Genomic DNA, 18,041 nt, shown 5'->3' with positions numbered 1-18,041 from the left:
TAAAGTCTGACACTGTTTCCACTGTTTCCCCATCTATTTCCCATGAAGTGGTGGGACTGGATGCCATGATGTTCGTTTTCTGAATGTTGAGCTTTAAGCCAACTTTTTCACTCTCCACTTTCACCTTCATCAAGAGGCTTTTGAGTTCCTCTTCACTTTCTGCCATAAGGGTGGTGTCATCTGCATATCTGAAGTTATTGATATTTCTCCTGGCAATCTTGATTCCAGCTTGTGTTTCTTCCAGTCCAGTGTTTCTCATGATGTACTCTGTATAGAAGTTAAATAAGCAGGGTGACAATACACAGCCTTGAGATACTCCTTTTCCTATTTGGAACCAGTCTGTTGTTCCATGTCCAGTTCTAACTGTTGCTTCCTGACCTGCATACAAATTTCTCAAGAGGCAGATCAGGTGGTCTGGTATTCCCATCTCTTTCAGAATTTTCCACAGTTTATTGTGATCCACACAGTCAAAGGCTTTGGCATAGTCAATAAAGCAGAAATAGATGTTTTTCTGGAACTCTCTTGCTTTTTTCATGATCCAGCGGATGTTGGCAATTTGATCTCTGGTTCCTCTGCCTTTTCTAAAACCAGCTTGAACATCAGGAAGTTCACAGTTCACATATTGCTGAAGTCTGGCTTGGAGAATTTTGAGCATTACTTTACTAGCATGTGAGATGAGTGCAATTGTGCAGTAGTTTGAGCATTCTTTGGCATTGCCTTTCTTTGGGATTGGAATGAAAACTGACCTTTTCCAGTCCTGTGGCCACTGCTGAGTTTTCCACATTTGCTGGCATATTGAGTGCAGCACTTTCACAGCATCATCTTTCAGGATTCGAAATAGCTCAACTGGAATTCCATCACCTCCACTAGCTTTGTTCGTAGTGATGCTTTCTAAGGCCCACTTGACTTCACATTCCAGGATGTCTGGCTCTAGGTGAGTGATCACACCATTGTGATTATCTGGGTCGTGAAGATCTTTTTTGTATAGTTCTTCTGTGTATTCTTGCCATCTCTTCTTAATATCAATGCTCAATAAATAATTTATGAATGAATGGTTTATTTTACTTTGGTTTTTCAAACCTGTACTTACCTATTTTATTTTAAACAGCTTTTAAGCTCATTTCAGGGAATTTGCCTGCTTAAATGTAGACATTGCCAAGATATCTGACTTTTATCAAGTGATCACTAACATTCAATTATATATTAGGGGTAGATGTGTTTTATTGGCCCAGTGGAGACTTCACTGTCAAAAACTTGAGCTTTGCTAAGCTACCCAGGTAACTTAATTTTCAAAATATCTTTTAGGTCACTTCTTAGTGTGTGCTTTTTCCTTCTCTGTGGGACTGTAAATAAGTAACCTGAATACACAATGGAGAAGAGAAAGAGTATTTACCTTTCCGTATAAAAAATGTTGACTTTTCAGACTGAGCAATATGTTTTGAAATGAACTGTTTTTATACTTTAGAATTACAAGAGGTACAATAGTATCTTGGTTTTGTCAGTATATGTTCATGATGGTTTGAGACTTTTTTCATCCAACTATAGAAGTACAAATAGTATCCTGTTAAAGTTGTTTTCTTGTTCTTACTTCAGCATCTAATGAGCGTTATTATATCTTTATGAAATCCTTTCAGTATTTTGAATATTAAACCACTCAATGCTGCATCAGCAAACATCTGCCTATGCCACCTATAGCTACCATTAATAATCGTCTGCTTGGTTCCTGATTCTCTCATAGTACATAAAACAGAGTTAAAGGCACAGTTCATAGACCTTTGCACTCTGTACAAAAGTTGCTCTTTAGACTGAATTGTATCAGAGCATAGAACTTGGGGAGCTTAGCAATCATTTACGCATCGCCCCCACACCCTGCAACACACTCCCCTTCCCCATTCCACTCCACCATCCATGGATGCCAGCATCCCCTACAATACCATTCCCATAGGTAGTTGGAGATTCAGGCTGTCAAATAGTACAGTATCCTTTCTGCCTCACTGTGTTATCAGCACTTGCCTGAAGTTTGAGGGAGGCACAAAGCATCCTAGGAGGGTGAGGGTAAAAGACTACTTACTATGTATCCTTAGCTAGCTAGTTTCACTTACTTCTGTTGATGGATGGGGGTGGGGGTGCGTGCTCTCACCAAAATTAATGGGAAGAACTTTTTGATGAAAGAACAGGGAAAGAGTATTAAAAGAAGTGATTCATGAGACTTCCCTGGTAGTCCAGTGGTTACGAATCCGGCTTGCAGTGCAGGGGATGCCGGTTCGATCTCTGGTCAGGGAACTGAGCCCGTGCACCACAGCTAGAGTCCATGTGCAAGAGATCCCACGTGACACAACGTACGAAGATCCCATGAGCCAAAACAGCCAAGTAAATATTTTTAAAAAAATAATTCATGTGAAAAATGGAAATGCCTTTTATAAAACCAGTAACATAGTAGACTGGCTTGCAAATAATGAATCAGTGACTGGTTTAAAGACTGCACTGGAAACATTGGAAGCCACTAATTTGAAGTAAGGTAACTTAAGCTAAAAGATCTAGTTAGGGTTGAACATGGGGAAGTTGAAGTATCTTAAAGCTCTTCTTTAAGAGGGGACTTGACGCATTCTTTTTCTAGAAGGAGGTGGTGGAGAGAAAGGAAATTTAAATTAAAAGACTTAGGTAGGAAAGCAGCTTATATCAGTGATTGGGAAGAAAAACTTCAGAAATGGGAATGAAGAAACAAGCAGAATTTCCCTGGGAAGACAAGGGGTGGAGTTGGGTAGGATGACATTAGGGTAGAAGAGTGAAGCCTGAGTTAACCTGAGGCATGGCATGATTTTCATGCAGTCAGAAAGAGGCACCAGCCCAGGGGCTAAGGAACACAAGTGATGTGAATGTCAAAGCAGCAAGCATGAAAGGTGACTTTTGCCTTCCTCCTCTTTCCTGAGAGTTACGTAAGGTCCACTATTTAGAAAAGAGAGACCTGGGACTTCCCTGGTGGTCCAGTGGTTAAACTCTTTGCTTCCAGTGTGGGGGCTCAAGCTCAATCCCTGGACAGGGAACTAAGATCTCACAAGCTGCACAGCACAGCCAAAAAATAAATAAATTTTAAAAAAAGAAAAAGATAGACCTAATCGGGCAAACCCTAATGCTTAGAAGTACCTAAGAGCAGTTCTTAACCCTTTTCCCCACCTAACCCCACAAAAGTTTCCTGCTTCAGTTTTTCTCACTGAGGGGTCTAGAGGGCTTGCCCAAATCACCGCCAAGAGACACTGAAAGGCTTAGTTATTAGTTAGCAAGCACGTTGTTAACCAGGCCTAAGCAAAAGGCACCCACTGGCTTCTCCCAGTGAATGACCACATTGCTCCCCTTGAGAGTTTCCTTTGCTGATATACAACCCTCTAGCCTTCTCCACCCTAGTCCTGTCTTATGAGTGAATATACACAGCGTTGAAAGAAATACAATTTGCAGTGACTTCCTGGTGTCTAATGTGTCTGCTTATTACTTGTGTACATAGTATAACTATTCATAACATTTTTTTATTACTGTGTTATCAGTTTCAGGGGCTACCCTGGTAGCTCAGCTGGTAAAGTATCCGCCTGCAATGCAGGAGACCCCAGTTTGATTCCTGGGTTCAGAAGCTCCCCTGGAGAAGGGAATGGCAACCCACTCCAGTGTTCTTGGGCTTCCCTGGGTGGCTCAGATGGTAAAGAATTTGCTTGCAATGTGGGAGACCTGGGTTCCATCCCCATCCAGCTTTTACTAATATGCAGACTGGAAGTGAAATTTTCAAATAATGTTCTCACTGAATGAAAGGAGCTGCTAAAAAAAAAGCATGTTTTTCATGCATTTTTCTCTCAGTGTTTTACGCATTATTAGATTATTTTTTCAACACATTTGGTTCAAGCACACTAGGCTAAAACCTTATACATTATTGAACAGTTAAACCATGTTTTCTAATCTAATAAACATGTACACAGTCTATTAGTTTAACCCACCAAAAGTTAATACTTTTGTCACTGTATAAAAATAAAAATAAATAAATAACTGAGATGTTCAAAATGTCAAATATCTAAAGACTGAAAAAAAAGTCAGACTTGGTCCTTGATTACCTGATATGTTTATACTGCTGCATCTCTTTTTAAATAAAATTGAGAAGGCAATGGCACTCCACTCCAGTACTCTTGCTGGAAAACCCCATGGACGGAGGAGCCTGGTAGGCTGCAGTCCATGGGGTCGCTAGGAGTCAGACAACACTGAGCGACTTCACTTTCACTTTTCACTTTCATGCATTGGAGAAGGAAATGGCAACCCACTCCAGTGTTCTTGCCTGGAGAATCCCAGGGACGGTGGAGCCTGGTGGGAGGCCGTCTATGGGGTCACACAGAGTCGGACACGACTGAAGCGACTTAGCAGCAGCAGCAAATACAAGAAATAAAATTATAATATAAATTTAATTGGTTGATGATATACATTTCAACTTTTTTCATTTCAGTTCAGTTCAGTTCAGTCACTGTCATGTCCGACTCTTTACGACCCCATGAATCCCAGCACGCCAGGCCTCCCTGTCCATCACCAACTCCTGGAGTTCACTGAGACTCACATCCATCGAGTCTGTGATGCCATCCAGCCATCTCATCTTCTGTCCTCCCCTTCTTCTCCTGCCCCCAATCCCTCCCAGCATCAGAGTCTTTTCCAATGAGTCAACTCTTCGCATGAGGTGGCCAAAGTTCTGGAGTTTCAGCTTTAGCATCATTCCTTCCAAAGAAATCCCAGGGCTTATCTCCTTCAGAATGGACTGGTTGGATCTCCTTGCAGTCCAAGGGACTCTCAAGAGTCTTCTCCAACACCACAGTTCAAAAGCATCAATTCTTCGGTGTTCAGCCTTCTTCACAGTTTTTCATTTAAAAAAACATAAAGATGGGCAGCATTGAACTTAATAGAGTCAAGATAGAATCTTATAACTCTTTGGGGAGTGGTGGTGGTTTAGTTGCTAAGTCCTGTCCAACTCTTGCAACCCCATGGATTGTAGCCTGCCAGGCTCCTCTGTCCATGGTATTCTCCAGGCAAGAATACTGGAGTGGGCTGCCATATCCTTCTCCAGGGGATCCTCCCGTCCCAGGGATTGAACCCAGGTCTCCTGCACTGCAGGCAGATTCTTTACCAACTGAGCTACGAGGGAAGCCCTCTTTAGATTGATTAACTCTTTAGATTATATTAATTATAATTAATTAGTTATGTTAATTATAACTCTTGAGATTACTTCTAAAGTTGTTTACTTGAAGGGAGATTGTTTTTTACCAGATATCCAAATGTATTATAAAACAGTATACTGTTTGGACTTCCCTGGTGGTCCAGTGGCTAAGATTCTGTGCTCCCATTGCAGGGGGCCCTGGTTTGATCCCTGGTCGGGGAACTAGATCCCAAGATGCTGCAACTAAGAGTTTGCATACTGCAACTAAAAATTTCACATGCTGTGACAAAGACTGAAAATCTCGAATGCCACAACTAAGACCAAGCACAACCAAATAAATAAATTAAAATATTTTTAAAAATAAAATGAAAAAATAAAACAGTATAGTGTTGGCATAGGAAAATAAATCAGTGGAATAGGATTTCAGAAAGCATGGAGATAAATCCAAGTTATAAGGAAATTTAATGCACAATAAAGGTACACAGCAAATTAGTAACACAAAAATGGATCATTCCATAAAAGGAACTGGGAACCAGATAACCATTGGAGAAAGAAAAATAATGTTGGATTTTACCATAGTCCTTACGTCAAGATAAATTCCAAATGGATCAAATATGTTAATATATTAAACAAACAAAACAAAAACCCATAAAGTACTAGAAGAAAAGAAGGGTGAATATTTTTATCATGTTAAAATGGGGAAGGTCTCTTTAAACTTGACACAAACCCAGAAGCCATGAAAGCAAAATGCTTTTAAATACATTTTTTTAAAGTTAAATGCCAAAAAAAAAAAAAAAAGTTAAATGCCTAAAATTTTACAGATAAAGGCAAATGTAAACAGGAAACTTGGAGAGATATTACCACACATGTGACAAAGCATTAATTTCCTGAATATAAAAAAAAGAAATCTATAAAAGTCATTAGAAAATGCAAAGGACGCAAACCAATATACAGAAAAAATATGCAAGTGGCCAATAAATATAAGAACAACTCCATTTTGTGATAAAAGCAAATAAAATGAGATGCTTACTTATCAGCTATAGGAAAATATTAATAGACATGAAATGTAAAGTCCTATGTAAAAACAGTAATTAACATCACTTCCTATTTCATTTTGCTAAGTCCATGTTTTTGTTCTAAGTATTTAGAATGAAAAGTGAAAGTCACTCAGTCATATCCAACTCTTTGTGACTCTGTGGACTGTAGCCTGCTAGGCTTCTTGTCCGTGAAATTCTCCAGGCCAGAATACTGGAGTGGGTAGCTGTTCCCTTCTCCAGGGGATCTTCCTGACCCAGGGTTCAAACCTCAGGTCTCCCAAACTGCAGGTGGATTCTGTACCATCTGAGCCACCAGGGAACCCCAAGAATACATAGAATGGCTTTGTCTAATATATCAACTAGAGCAACTGCCTTTGGAAATGACTGGCCTAGAGCAGTTGTTTTTGAACTTTTTTATTCATCAGAATTCTCTGGAGGGCTGGTTAAAATAGAGTAACAAGCCCCACCCTGTAGTTTATAATTTAGTAAGTCTGGCGTGGAACCCAATAATTTGCATATCTAACAAATTCTCTGGTGATGCTGGTTTGGCTAGTCCAGGGACCACACTTTGAGAACCAATGGCCTAGAACACATTGAGTATTCGAAAATAAAGTAATACTGTATTGTAGAAAATTATATTGATGAGAAGAGACAAATAGGGAAATAAGTAATGACAAAACACTTTGGGTCTTTTATTTGAGTGCCTTTCTCCTTTTAAATTTACATAATTTAACTTATTCCTAAGCAACTAATCATACTGTTTAAACTAGATTTACCTTCTGAACTTTTTTGCATTTTTCTAATGTGCCCATGCTTGACAGTTTCTTTTATTTGTGTTCCATTAAGTGTCTTGAGGAACTGAAATGTAGTATGTTAAATACTAGTAAATCCCATCAGAATCTTGGTATCTATCTTTATAAATTATTGTTTCTTTTAAAGAGGTTTTACTTCAAACCTTGACAGTTAAATTTTTCAGTTTTATATTTTAAAGGTAGGCTGGTAAATTAAACATATCTATATACATATGATAATTTTGTATATATTTTTTTAAATCTGCATTAGCCTAATAATATTCTTATATTTACTGTCTTTATCTTAGATGTAGCAAGATATTTCTAAACATCTCTTGGACTCTTAGATATTTTGAACTACTTTAGAGGTTTTCACAGAAAGCCATTGCTCTTATTTATGGTTTTTTAATGGCTACAATCGTGATATATCCTAGCTGTTCACAAAAATTGTAGAAAATTTTAAAATCCTCCTTCAGTTTACTTTTTCTAATATTAAAACAAGATTTTCCTGAAGTAATGGACATTTGTCTGTTGAGAATGATATTAACTGCCAGGTGAACCATTTAAAAAAAAAACTTAGAAGTGTCAGAAATTCCAGTTTTTCCCTATCTCCAAAAAGATATTTCATTCGGGTCAAATCTATTATGATTTTACATACATGGAGTATTACCGAGAAGTCCTGTCACCACCTGCAAATTAGCAAGAAGCATTTATTAAGCATTAGCACTAAAGATAATGGTGAGTTACTGTCCCCAGTAGGGTAGCAAAATTAGCAAATGAATTAATTAACACTTGTTTACATTCTATTTTCAAAGCCAAGATTTTCAGTAAAGCTCTTGTCAAAGGTATTAGCTGAGCTTGGGTTTACAAACTAAAAGTGCAAGACCTGTGAAAGCCAAATGCTTTGTGGGCTGTAATCAGGGGGAAAAAACCTTCCTTAATTAACTTCAGGGATTAAAAGGTAAATAAAAAGATCATTTCAGGGCATACCAATTGTTCTTCCCAGATTTGAGTCTTAGCAGGTATTTGGGGATATACTAAGTAACTTAAGGGCCATGTGTCTAGTAACTGTGGAGAGAGGGCTAGAATTAAGTCAGAAGACAGAAATCACAGCCAAAGTTGACCCACCATTTACTAGTTCTGGAACCAGAGAATCCACCAGTTATTTTATTATTTCATTTCATGTTTATCTATTTACTGACTGGCTTATTTAAAAAGGGAATACAACTAGGAGAGCTATTTTAAGGATAATTTATGTAAAAATAGGGGCAAAGGGCCATATAGGTGTCTGATTTAAATATCTAATTTGTGCATTTTACAATTCAGAACTACTGGGATAGCTTTACAAATTAGCACATAACTGCCTAAATCTGCCTGACATTTAGCCAAAGGCACTGGATCTTTGATCTTTTCTAGTCTCATAGAACTCCAATCAAACTATAGGGGATACCTTTTCACTACCCACCTCCCTACCCCCCAGCCAAAAAAAAAAAAATCACAGTTATCAACCCTAAATGTGATGGACCCAGATGCAGTTCATCCCTGCCCTCACTCTCCAAGGAGCCAGACCCTTTGTTGTCTCCCTCCCCACTCCCACCGGCTTCTGGGGGGGGGGGAGGCGGGGGGGGGGGGAGTGGGAGGCCAGAACTGAGGGGTACCTGGGGAATGGATTTCTGGTTATCCCAGCACAAGGCTTGCTCATTCATTCATTCATTCAAAAGAATGAATCTATTAGATTGTATTATCTAGTTAAATCATATTTAATTCATTTTACCTTTGAATGTTTAGTAACATATTCTGTGTATTCTTCTAAACAGCATATATATAGATATATAAGTACAGGCATAGCACACATACACACACAGAGACAGACATGCTGTATATGATACTGGCTGGTTTCCTATTTAAGCAAATTATAAATTGTTTGCTGACATCCATTTACTGACTCAAGAACAGAAGGAAACACCAACCCCAAACATGAAAATAACCAGGCCCCAATAACTACCTCCCTTAGCCAAGAGATTTGAATAATCATCTTGGTTTCTGAGAAAAACCGATAATAACTAGTGACGCTGTGAGGCGTCTTACATAGCAGCCATACCCCAAACCGCACACACATGCCCGATAATGTGCACTTACTCTGTGCCCCACCCTTTTTGTCGTGGGCTCCACTGAGTGGAAATCAGCCAGAGCTCACCCTGCTCTGTGGGCCTGTCTTTCCCTTGTCAGAGATCCAACCAAGCTAAGCCTGAATTTCAATCCTAGTGAAATATCTGAGGTCATTGCCTGAGCCAAAAATAAAAATGCAGCCAGGGAGGAACCCAACATGCACAGAGTACAAGCATCTCGGTGACCTCAACCTGGGGCAGAGGCCTCTAGCGGCTTCCTGTGACCTCCCTGTGTGCAGCTAGAAGCTGGAAGGGCACAGACAAAGCCATCATCAGCCTGTCTCTAATTGGTTTCACATCATCAGCATTCCAGAACAGGAAACTCTCAGCAGCCAGAAATTCTTGCTTCTTTGCCATAGTATTCGAGAAGCAAGCCTTTTCCCCTGCACATATTTAGTTCTGTTAGTTTTGTCACAGGTGAGTTTTCTTGAATTTGATAGCTTGTAATAAGAACATCCTGTCTGTCCAATCTCTTGGCAATTGACTATTCAATTTCTAGGTTCTGGACCTCTCTTTCATTTGCTGTAGGTCAGTAAGCCAAGTTTTAGGGCTGTTTATAAGAAATCAACCCTGAATATTCATCAGGACTGATGCTGAAGCTGAAGCTCCAAACTTTAGCCCCTTGATGTGGAGAGCTGACTCATTGGAAAAGACCCCGATTCTGGGAAAGATTGAAGGCAAAAGGAGAAGGGGGCGGCTAAGGATGAGATGGTTAGATAGGATCACCGACTCAATGGACATGACTTTGAGTGACCAGGAGATAGTGGAGGACAAAGGAGCCTCTGCAGTCCGTGGGCTTGGAAAGAGTCAGACACGACTTAGCGACTGAACAATAGAGTCTTGTTTGATGATGCCTTTATTAAGACATAGAATGAGATTTCTGTTTCCTCTAGCTGGTGGAGATATTCCTCTGCCCCATTCCAAGGAAGGGAACCGGTTTGCAAGGGGCGCACCAATCATTAATGGTATTGACCCCTAGGGCTTCCGCAGACTCGAACCTTGAGTTCCTCCTTTCTCCTCACACATCCTCTGGCATACACTGTACTGATCGGCACCTGGTCCTCTCCAGTGTGGCTGTCCCAATGTTTAAAACACAAAAGTAAGTACTTCCATGCAGGCTGGTGAATGACTACTGCCTCTAGCCAGTCCTCACCCCCACAAAATAAAAACCCCGCAACATTGAACAATTCTGGGGATTTTTCTTGGGGAAAAGGGATGCTGATGAAGATTGGGAGAAAACTTAGAGAGAAGTCCTTAATGTTTAGTTGAAATTGTATTTGAAGGTCAACTCTCTTGGCCAAATTCCTGATGATCAGAGTTGTATGTACTAGTACATATCAGCTATTTCATCACTTGACTAATGAATGCAAATAACATTTAAAATCTCACTCTTCACTTTAAGGCTCATCTCATGTTAAGGCTCATTCATTCCCAGCTTGTCAGTTTGAGATTTTTCTGAGAAGGGACCAGCAGGGCTACATTCCCACTCATTCATTCACAGACTTGGGGCCACGGAAGTTTGGAAAGAAGAAGATAAAACCCAGAGTAGCTCTTTTTCCCCTGCACAAAATCTGCAGGTTGTAAGGAACCTTGCTGCTGCTAAGTCGCTTCAGTCGTGTCCGACTGTGCGACCCCATGGACTGCAGCCTACCAGGCTTCTCCGTCCATGGGATTCTCCAGGCAAGAACACTGGAGTGGGTTGTAAGGAACCTTAAATACCATCTAATCCAGCTTTCTCATAGCCTTCTGGGGAAAGTGAGGTTCTGAGATGAAGTAAGTTCTCCAAGATCCCAGTAATGCTAGGGACAGGATTTCAGGATTACTCTCTCTCACTGTGCTCTCCCTTCTGCAGTAAGTGGCCTCACTGATATTTTACTGGTCTCCTTTCCATTTCAGAAGTCACTGAAATTGAACTGCTTTACAATTAGGTAAAAGAGATTTATTTTATAGGGCAAATAGAAAAGTATTTAGTTTTGGTTCTCTAGATGGCTTAGATAGGGCTCAAAGAAGGAAGGAACACCACAGAGAAATACCTTGGAAGTTCTTGGCCAAAGAGGGGATAAATGTGGTGCAGGGTCAGTCACCAAGATGGCCTTTGGGGAGAATGGAAAAATCAAAGTGAGCTGATAGAAAGTTGAGGGTTGCTAGTCAATGCATGGACTTCCCTGGTAGCTCAGCTGGTAAAGAATCTGCCTGCAACACAGGAGACCCCAGTTCAATTCCTGGGTTGGGAAGTTCCCCTGGAAAAAGGATAGGCTACCCACTCCAGTATTCTTGCCTAGAGAATCACCATGGACAGAGGAGCCTGGCGGGCCACAGTCCAGGGGGTTGCAAAGAGTTGGACACGACTGTGAGTGACGGAGCACAGCACAGCACAGTCAATACACAGAATTGTGCCATGGGTGTGGACTTCTTAAATGATGGCCTAAACCAATTTTAGAAACCATAGGATGGTTAATGCTAAGTGAGTTTCAGCTATTTTAATCAAGTGATATATTAAAATATATATTTGTGAAAATGATGTGAATAAACACACTACACTGGACCTTATTGGTTAATTTGATTGTGAAGTGAAAGTAAAGTCACTCAGTCGTGTCCCCATGGACTGTAGCCTACCAGGCTCCATGGGATTCTCCAGGCAAGAGTACTGGAGTGGGTTGCCACTGTAAGCCCGCATGAAATACTTGCACATTCCACCTGGAGAGGGTGCTGTTTATGTACTCCCTGGATACCCTCTCTATGATACCTTATCCAGATAGGTTGAGTCAACGGTTCTCAACCCAGAAGGTTTCCTACCCCTGCCTGCCCTCCATCCTACCCCAGGGACATTTGGCAGTGCCTGGAGGCATTGACGGGAAGAGCAGGGTTTGCCACTAGCATCAGGTGGGCAGAGTCCAGAGATAATACTGAACATACTATAGTGCTCAGAAGGTGGTGGTGGTGTCTGTGCTCAGTCGTGTCCAGCTCTTTGCGACCCTGTGGACTGTAGCCCACCAAGCTCCTCTGTCCGTGGGATTTCCCAGGCAAAAATACTGGAGTGGCTTGCCATTTGCTCCTCCAGGGGATCTTTCAACCCAGGGTTCGAATCCATGTCTCTTGCATCTCCTAAACTGGCAGACAGATTCTTTACCACTAGCGCCACCTGGGAAGCCCACAGTGCTCAGAATAACACAACAAAGAACTATAAGTCCCAAACATCACTAGTGCCAAGGTTGAGATCCCTGGATTAAGTGAAGCAGTGAATGCTTTCAAGAAAAAAATAGGAAAATCTATTGCATGGCCCTGGTTATAGCAAGTATATGTCTATGCAGTCACATCCTCCATGACACGACACTGGAAAGGGAGGCTACACGATCTTTGTTCTCCAGGGGCCACAGCAGAATCCAAAACGCTGCTGACTGCTGGACTGAATGACTCAGAAATGAAGGTGCTGGCTTTCATTTGATATATCACTGAGGAATGCCAAAGGGACGTTGCTCTTTCATTATCTGTAGCAATTTTCTGCCCAGGCAAATACATTGGTAGCTTTGCCTTATATAAAAGACATGTTCCTTAAAAGTTATGTTTAATTATATTTTGTATTTTTAATACAGTTAAGAAATTCAGTAAAAACTAAGGGGTCAGTGAATCTTTTTAGCGTGAAAGGTTCTTTTTAGTAAAGTCCTATTCTCAAAGAAAAGAATACCTATAATTAATACCTATATATTGCATTTTTAATGTAAATAAATGTTACATTTAATGTAAATAAACACTGCATACTACATTTTTACTACAGAGCTCATAACTCTTACGTGAGAGTATCTCTTCCTCCTTCCTTCTCCTGCCCTTGTTCCTTTTCTGTAAAGGGAGGATTGGGGGGGGGGGAATTTAACAGTACAATCTCTGAATTTGGGAACGTCATTGATAAGTCTATCCACTTAAACCGGTCAAAAGATGCCTGCTGGGTTACAGATTGTTAAAAATAAATAGGACTTGGTTCTATTTTGAAATCATTCATTTTTTTATCTTACACTTTTTTTATTTTCCAGTTAGTGACCTTTGGCTAGAAAGAGCAGGTGTCCCTCCATCACCCCATGGGTGTTTGTTGCACCAGAAATATCTGATAAGACTCAAACCTCTCCACTCACAGTGGCGTGGGAGAGGGGTATCAGCAGACACAGGGAGTGGTACTGAAGGAAACCAGCAGTTGTCTCCTTATCAGTCATTCCCTAGGGTAACATCCCTAGGTATGTAAGTCACTAACTCTGCAGGATCGAGGAGGCAGGAAGGAGGAAATGTATTAAAGTTATCATTCATCTCCCTTCAGTAGTAGGAGGTTACAGAGGTGTGACCCACTGAGGACAAGGCCACCAGGGAGGAGCCAGCCAGACAAGAGAGGCCCAAGGACACCTGCATTTGCCCTTCATTCCCCACCTGCACTCTTCCTGGGAAGGAGGGAGGGGTTGAGGCCAGAGAGATGATAATGATGCCCTCACCCTGGCAGCCCGGCAGCTCCAGGCAAGAAGGCAGGTGCCAGTGTCACCATGGGAGCTGGTGTGCCCCCTCGCTTGCTCCTCGAACCACTTGCCATGTGACCGGCCCTTCCACATACATCCACCCGTTTTCATCTGAGAACCCCACTGACTAGGAAGGAAGTCATTGTGAGTACCAAGAATATAAATTCCATGCCCAAGGTCACTCAAAGAAAGTTTAGAGATTTGGACATAAGGATTCTAACTTGAAGCCCCACATGTCCTTCTGTGATCATGCACTACTCTCACTTAGATAAGCAGCCCTCGGGTACAAGCCTTGGCTGGGCTACCGGGAGTCCTGGGTTCTAGTCTCTGCTCTGGCTTTCACTCGCTGTGTCCTCGTGAGACAACTACTACCCCTCTTAGAACCTCAGGTTTCCTCTCTCTGAAATGACGGGGTTGATCAGAGTGCCCTCAGGTCACCACGGTGGCATAGGTGAAATCAGGCTGAAATGAAGACTTGCAGGAAGGCAGCAAGTAGCTGCTGACACTGGAAGAAGCCGTCTCAGCTGTGTTATTAAGTGTTAACCAGGTGCCAGGAACTGTGCAAACGCTGTATCTGTGATCTCATTTGAGCCACACAGCACCAGACGAGGTACATGTTAATGGAAATCCAACTTAGCAGATAAGGAAATTGAAGCTCAGGGAAGTGAAGTAACTTCCTCAAGGTCACTGTCTTAGTCAGCTTTGGCTGTTATAGAGAATACCACAGACTGGATTTATTTCTTACAGTGCTGGCAGCTGGAAGTGCCAGGTCAGGGTTCAGCAGGGCTTGGTTTCTGGCCAGAGCTCTCTTCCTGGTTTGCAGATGGCTGCCTTCCTGCCTCAGTCCTTACATAGCCTCTCCTCTGAGTACAGACGGGAAGAGAAGGGGCTCTCTGTTGTCCTTCTTGTTGTTGTTCAGTCACCCAGTCATGTCTGACTCTTTGTGACCCCATGGCCTGCAGCATGCCAGTCCTCCCTGTCCCTCACCATCTCCCGGAGTTGCCCAAGTTCATGTTTATCACATCGGTGATGCCATCTAGCCATCTCATCCTCTGACAGCCTCTTCTCCTCTGCCCTCAATCTTTCCCAGCATCAGGGACTTTTCCAGTGAGTCATCTGTTTGCATCAGATGACCAAAATACTGGAGCTTCAGCTTCAGCATCAGTCCTTCCAGTGAGTATTTAGGGTTGATTTCCATTGACTGGTTTGATCTCCTTGCTATCCAAGGGATTTTCAGGAGTCTTCTGCAGCACAACAGTTCAAAGGCATCAATTCTTTGGCCTTCTGCCTTCTTTACAGTCTAGCTCTCACAGCTGTATGTGACCACTGGGAAGACCATAACCTTGACTCTATGACCTTTGTTGGCAGTGATGTCTCTGCTTTTCAGCACCCTGTCTAGGTTTGTCATCACTTTCCTGCCAAGAAGCAGTTCATGGCTAAGGTCACCATCCACAGTGATTTTAGAGCCCAAAGAAGGAAATCTGTCACTACTTCCACCATTTCCCCCGCTATTTGCCATGAAGTAATGGGGCCGGATGCCATGATCTTAGTTTTTTTAATATTTAGTCTTAAGCTGGCTCTTTCACTCTCACCGTTCACCCTCAAGAGGCTCTTTTAGTTCCTCTTTAGTTCTCTTCTTATGAAGACACAAATCATATCAGATCAGGACGCATCTTTATGATTCCAGTGAAGCTAAATTACTTCCTAGGACCCCATCTCCAAATACAGATACATTGGAGGTTGAGGCATCAGCATAGGCATTTGGGGGGCACACAGTTCCATCCATGGCAGTCCTATAGGCAGAATGTGATTTGAAGATAGATTGGCATTAGGCCGTCTCACCCTGCCTGCTCTACTTAACCACTGCTATGCAGTATTTAGACCAGATAGCTGAGCTGGAGGTAGAGACCACTGGGTACAGTGAAGCTTCTGTCTTTTAATCTGTAGATACAGATAGATACAGATTTATCGGATTTAAGATAGATACAGATACAGATTTAAGCTGGTAGATACAGCCCCTCCCCCCACGCTAGTGCCTCTCCCTCTAAGTCCCTGCCTTCTCTCCTGGGTACCAGGGTGGGTGGGAAGATCCTCCTTTGACCAAACTTTCTGAATCCTGAGCCAATAGCAGGCCAGGGAGTGATGCTCCAAAGACCATCTCACAGCCAGGTCTGAAACTCAAAGAAAAGTAGGAGGCATAAGGCCGAGCTCTGAGGACTGGCTCCTTCACAGCCATCATTGAACCTGCATGGACACTGCCGGTGGAGCAAAATCACACAGGCCCGGTTCCCTGGGCTCCCGGGATGAGGTCCTAGGTTGTCACTCACGTGAGGAAGGATGAGAACTTAATCCTCACTGGCAAGCCACCCAATGGAGCAGCTATAGTTGTGCTTGTCAGTTAAAAGTGAGAAAACTGTTACTCAATCACGTCTGACTCTTTGCAATCTCATGGACTGTAGCCCGCCAGGCTCCTCTGTCCATGGAATTCTCCAGGCAAGAATACTGGAGTGGGTAGCCATGCCCTCCTCCAGGGGATCTTCCTGACCCAGGGATTGAACCCAGGTCTCCTGCATTGCAGGCATCTTTACCATCTAAGCCACTAGGGAAGCTTGTCAGTTACTCATTATTAAAGGCTTTGCAGTAAAAACAAGCCATTTAGACTCCTACAGGCTTCCACCAAGCCAAACAACATCATCCACCTGGAATGTCTCCTCTCTATAAATTACAGCATTTGTGTGTTTTTTGTTTTTCTTAAAAAACAAGATCTCTCCCCCACTCTCTCATGCTTTACTGTTCCCATGTGTTATGAAGCTAGATATAGAAAGGTTTGAGGGAGTTTCTAATTTAAAAAAACAAAACTCAAAAGAGCAACAGACCACAGTCTATCATTCAGAAATTGAAAATATGCCATTTTGACCCTTTCCAAAGTGTCAGATAAAGGTAGGGGGTGACAGGGAACCAACCGCTTGGCTCTTGTTAGCGGAAGTGAGGAGCCACATTTTCACAGCTGTGACACAGGGGCTGTCACTGGTGTTGGGAGTGTTTTCAGTTGGCAGGGCACTCCACTCTTATTTTGTCACTTCACCCTAGAGTCACTATCCCCACTTCTTTCTCAGTCGAGCTAACACATGGAGCTTCTAGAGCTCTGTCAATTGTAACCATGATCACAAAATTGCTAACTGACTGCTGACTCTCCTTCACCCAGAAAACATAAGCCTGTCCCCAGGTAGTTCTAATCAGAAAAAAAAAAAAAAAAAACACATGTTTTTCAAATGAAATTCAACTTTGAGTCTTTTGGAAAAGGAAAGAACCCACTTCTATGAGTCATGTCTCTTTGAGGGGTCAGGAATAAATGGCTGTGACCTGAGCTGTGCAGAGGTCTGGACTTCCAGCCTCCTGCCCTGCTCACTTCAACCTTACTCATCATCTCCGTGGTTGGCTCTTGCAGGTGTGAAAGCTGTGGAGCTGTTTTCCACGCTGAATGCAAAGAGAAGTCTGTCCCCTGCCCGCGATGTGTCCGCCGAGAGCTGCAGATGAAGCAGAAGTCTTTCTGGCGGAGGTTGAACATGGACAAGAGCCTGGAGGAGGCTTGCAACATGTTTGAGCTGTCCTACCAGAACACCTGACTCAGCAGGAGTCCAAGGCCGGGCGGTGACCTCTCAACCATCCATCAGACCCAGTGGCTTCCAAACTAGACAGTTAGACCCCTCTGGGGGAAGTTAATGTCTCATCCTCAGCTAGATATATATATTTATAAATGTACACGCACACATACCTATATGTCCTGTACGTGTGTTCAGTATAAGTCATTGTCTTAAAGGTCCGTGGAGCTTTGTGGCTCAAGAGGTTACCAATAGCGGGATTACACTTAGCCATGAATTTCAGCTGCTTTGCCCCCCAAGCCAAACATGGTTTACACACAAGGCTCTATAGTTCAGACATTGTGGGCTCTCAGGAGCCATTTATTACACAAGACATAGGAGAAAGCATTTTCTCCAGAAGAGTCCTTTGAGTTATTTTTGTGTTATTTATTTTTAGCCTTCACAGAGGATGAGGTAAATGAGGCAAGCACCCATCATCAAGTTGCATAAGAAAAGCTTCAAAACACAGCAGTGACTCCTGGATCCTTCCAGGAGCCCATGTCCCGGCTCTCACCTCCGTGTCTTCTCAAAGGCTGGAATCCCCTAAGCTGAGTTAAACAGCTTGGAAATCAGGAGTGCAGGCTCCCTCTGACAGAAAGCGTGTGTCCTTAATTTATTAGAGGAGCTAAATTGTTCTGAAGTTAATCTCAGAAAGCACTTTTTCCTGACAAGAGACCTCAGTAACCTACATGTTGTCCATCTGTTTGCTGGTACGAATCCCAACACCCGCCC

General features: G+C 42.4%; 1 protein-coding gene across 1 annotated transcript in view; it reads left to right on the top strand.

Annotated features, from left to right (window-relative positions):
- Positions 1 to 17,787, top strand: part of LOC129640371 (pleckstrin homology domain-containing family M member 3-like) — a 124,769-nt gene extending 106,982 nt beyond the window's left edge. The window contains exon 5 of the mRNA XM_055565654.1: positions 17,117 to 17,787. Within this exon, the coding sequence (XP_055421629.1) occupies positions 17,117 to 17,294 (178 nt within the window). The 3' untranslated portion in view covers positions 17,295 to 17,787. The remainder of the gene's footprint in view (positions 1 to 17,116) is intronic.
- The last annotated feature ends 254 nt before the right edge of the window (positions 17,788 to 18,041 follow it).

The sequence above is a fragment of the Bubalus kerabau genome, chromosome X (genome assembly GCF_029407905.1).
Source record: "Bubalus kerabau isolate K-KA32 ecotype Philippines breed swamp buffalo chromosome X, PCC_UOA_SB_1v2, whole genome shotgun sequence".
Lineage (NCBI taxonomy): Eukaryota > Metazoa > Chordata > Mammalia > Artiodactyla > Bovidae > Bubalus > Bubalus kerabau.
Note: the sequence above shows the minus strand (reverse complement) of the source record. Positions and strands in the feature narration are given on the sequence as shown.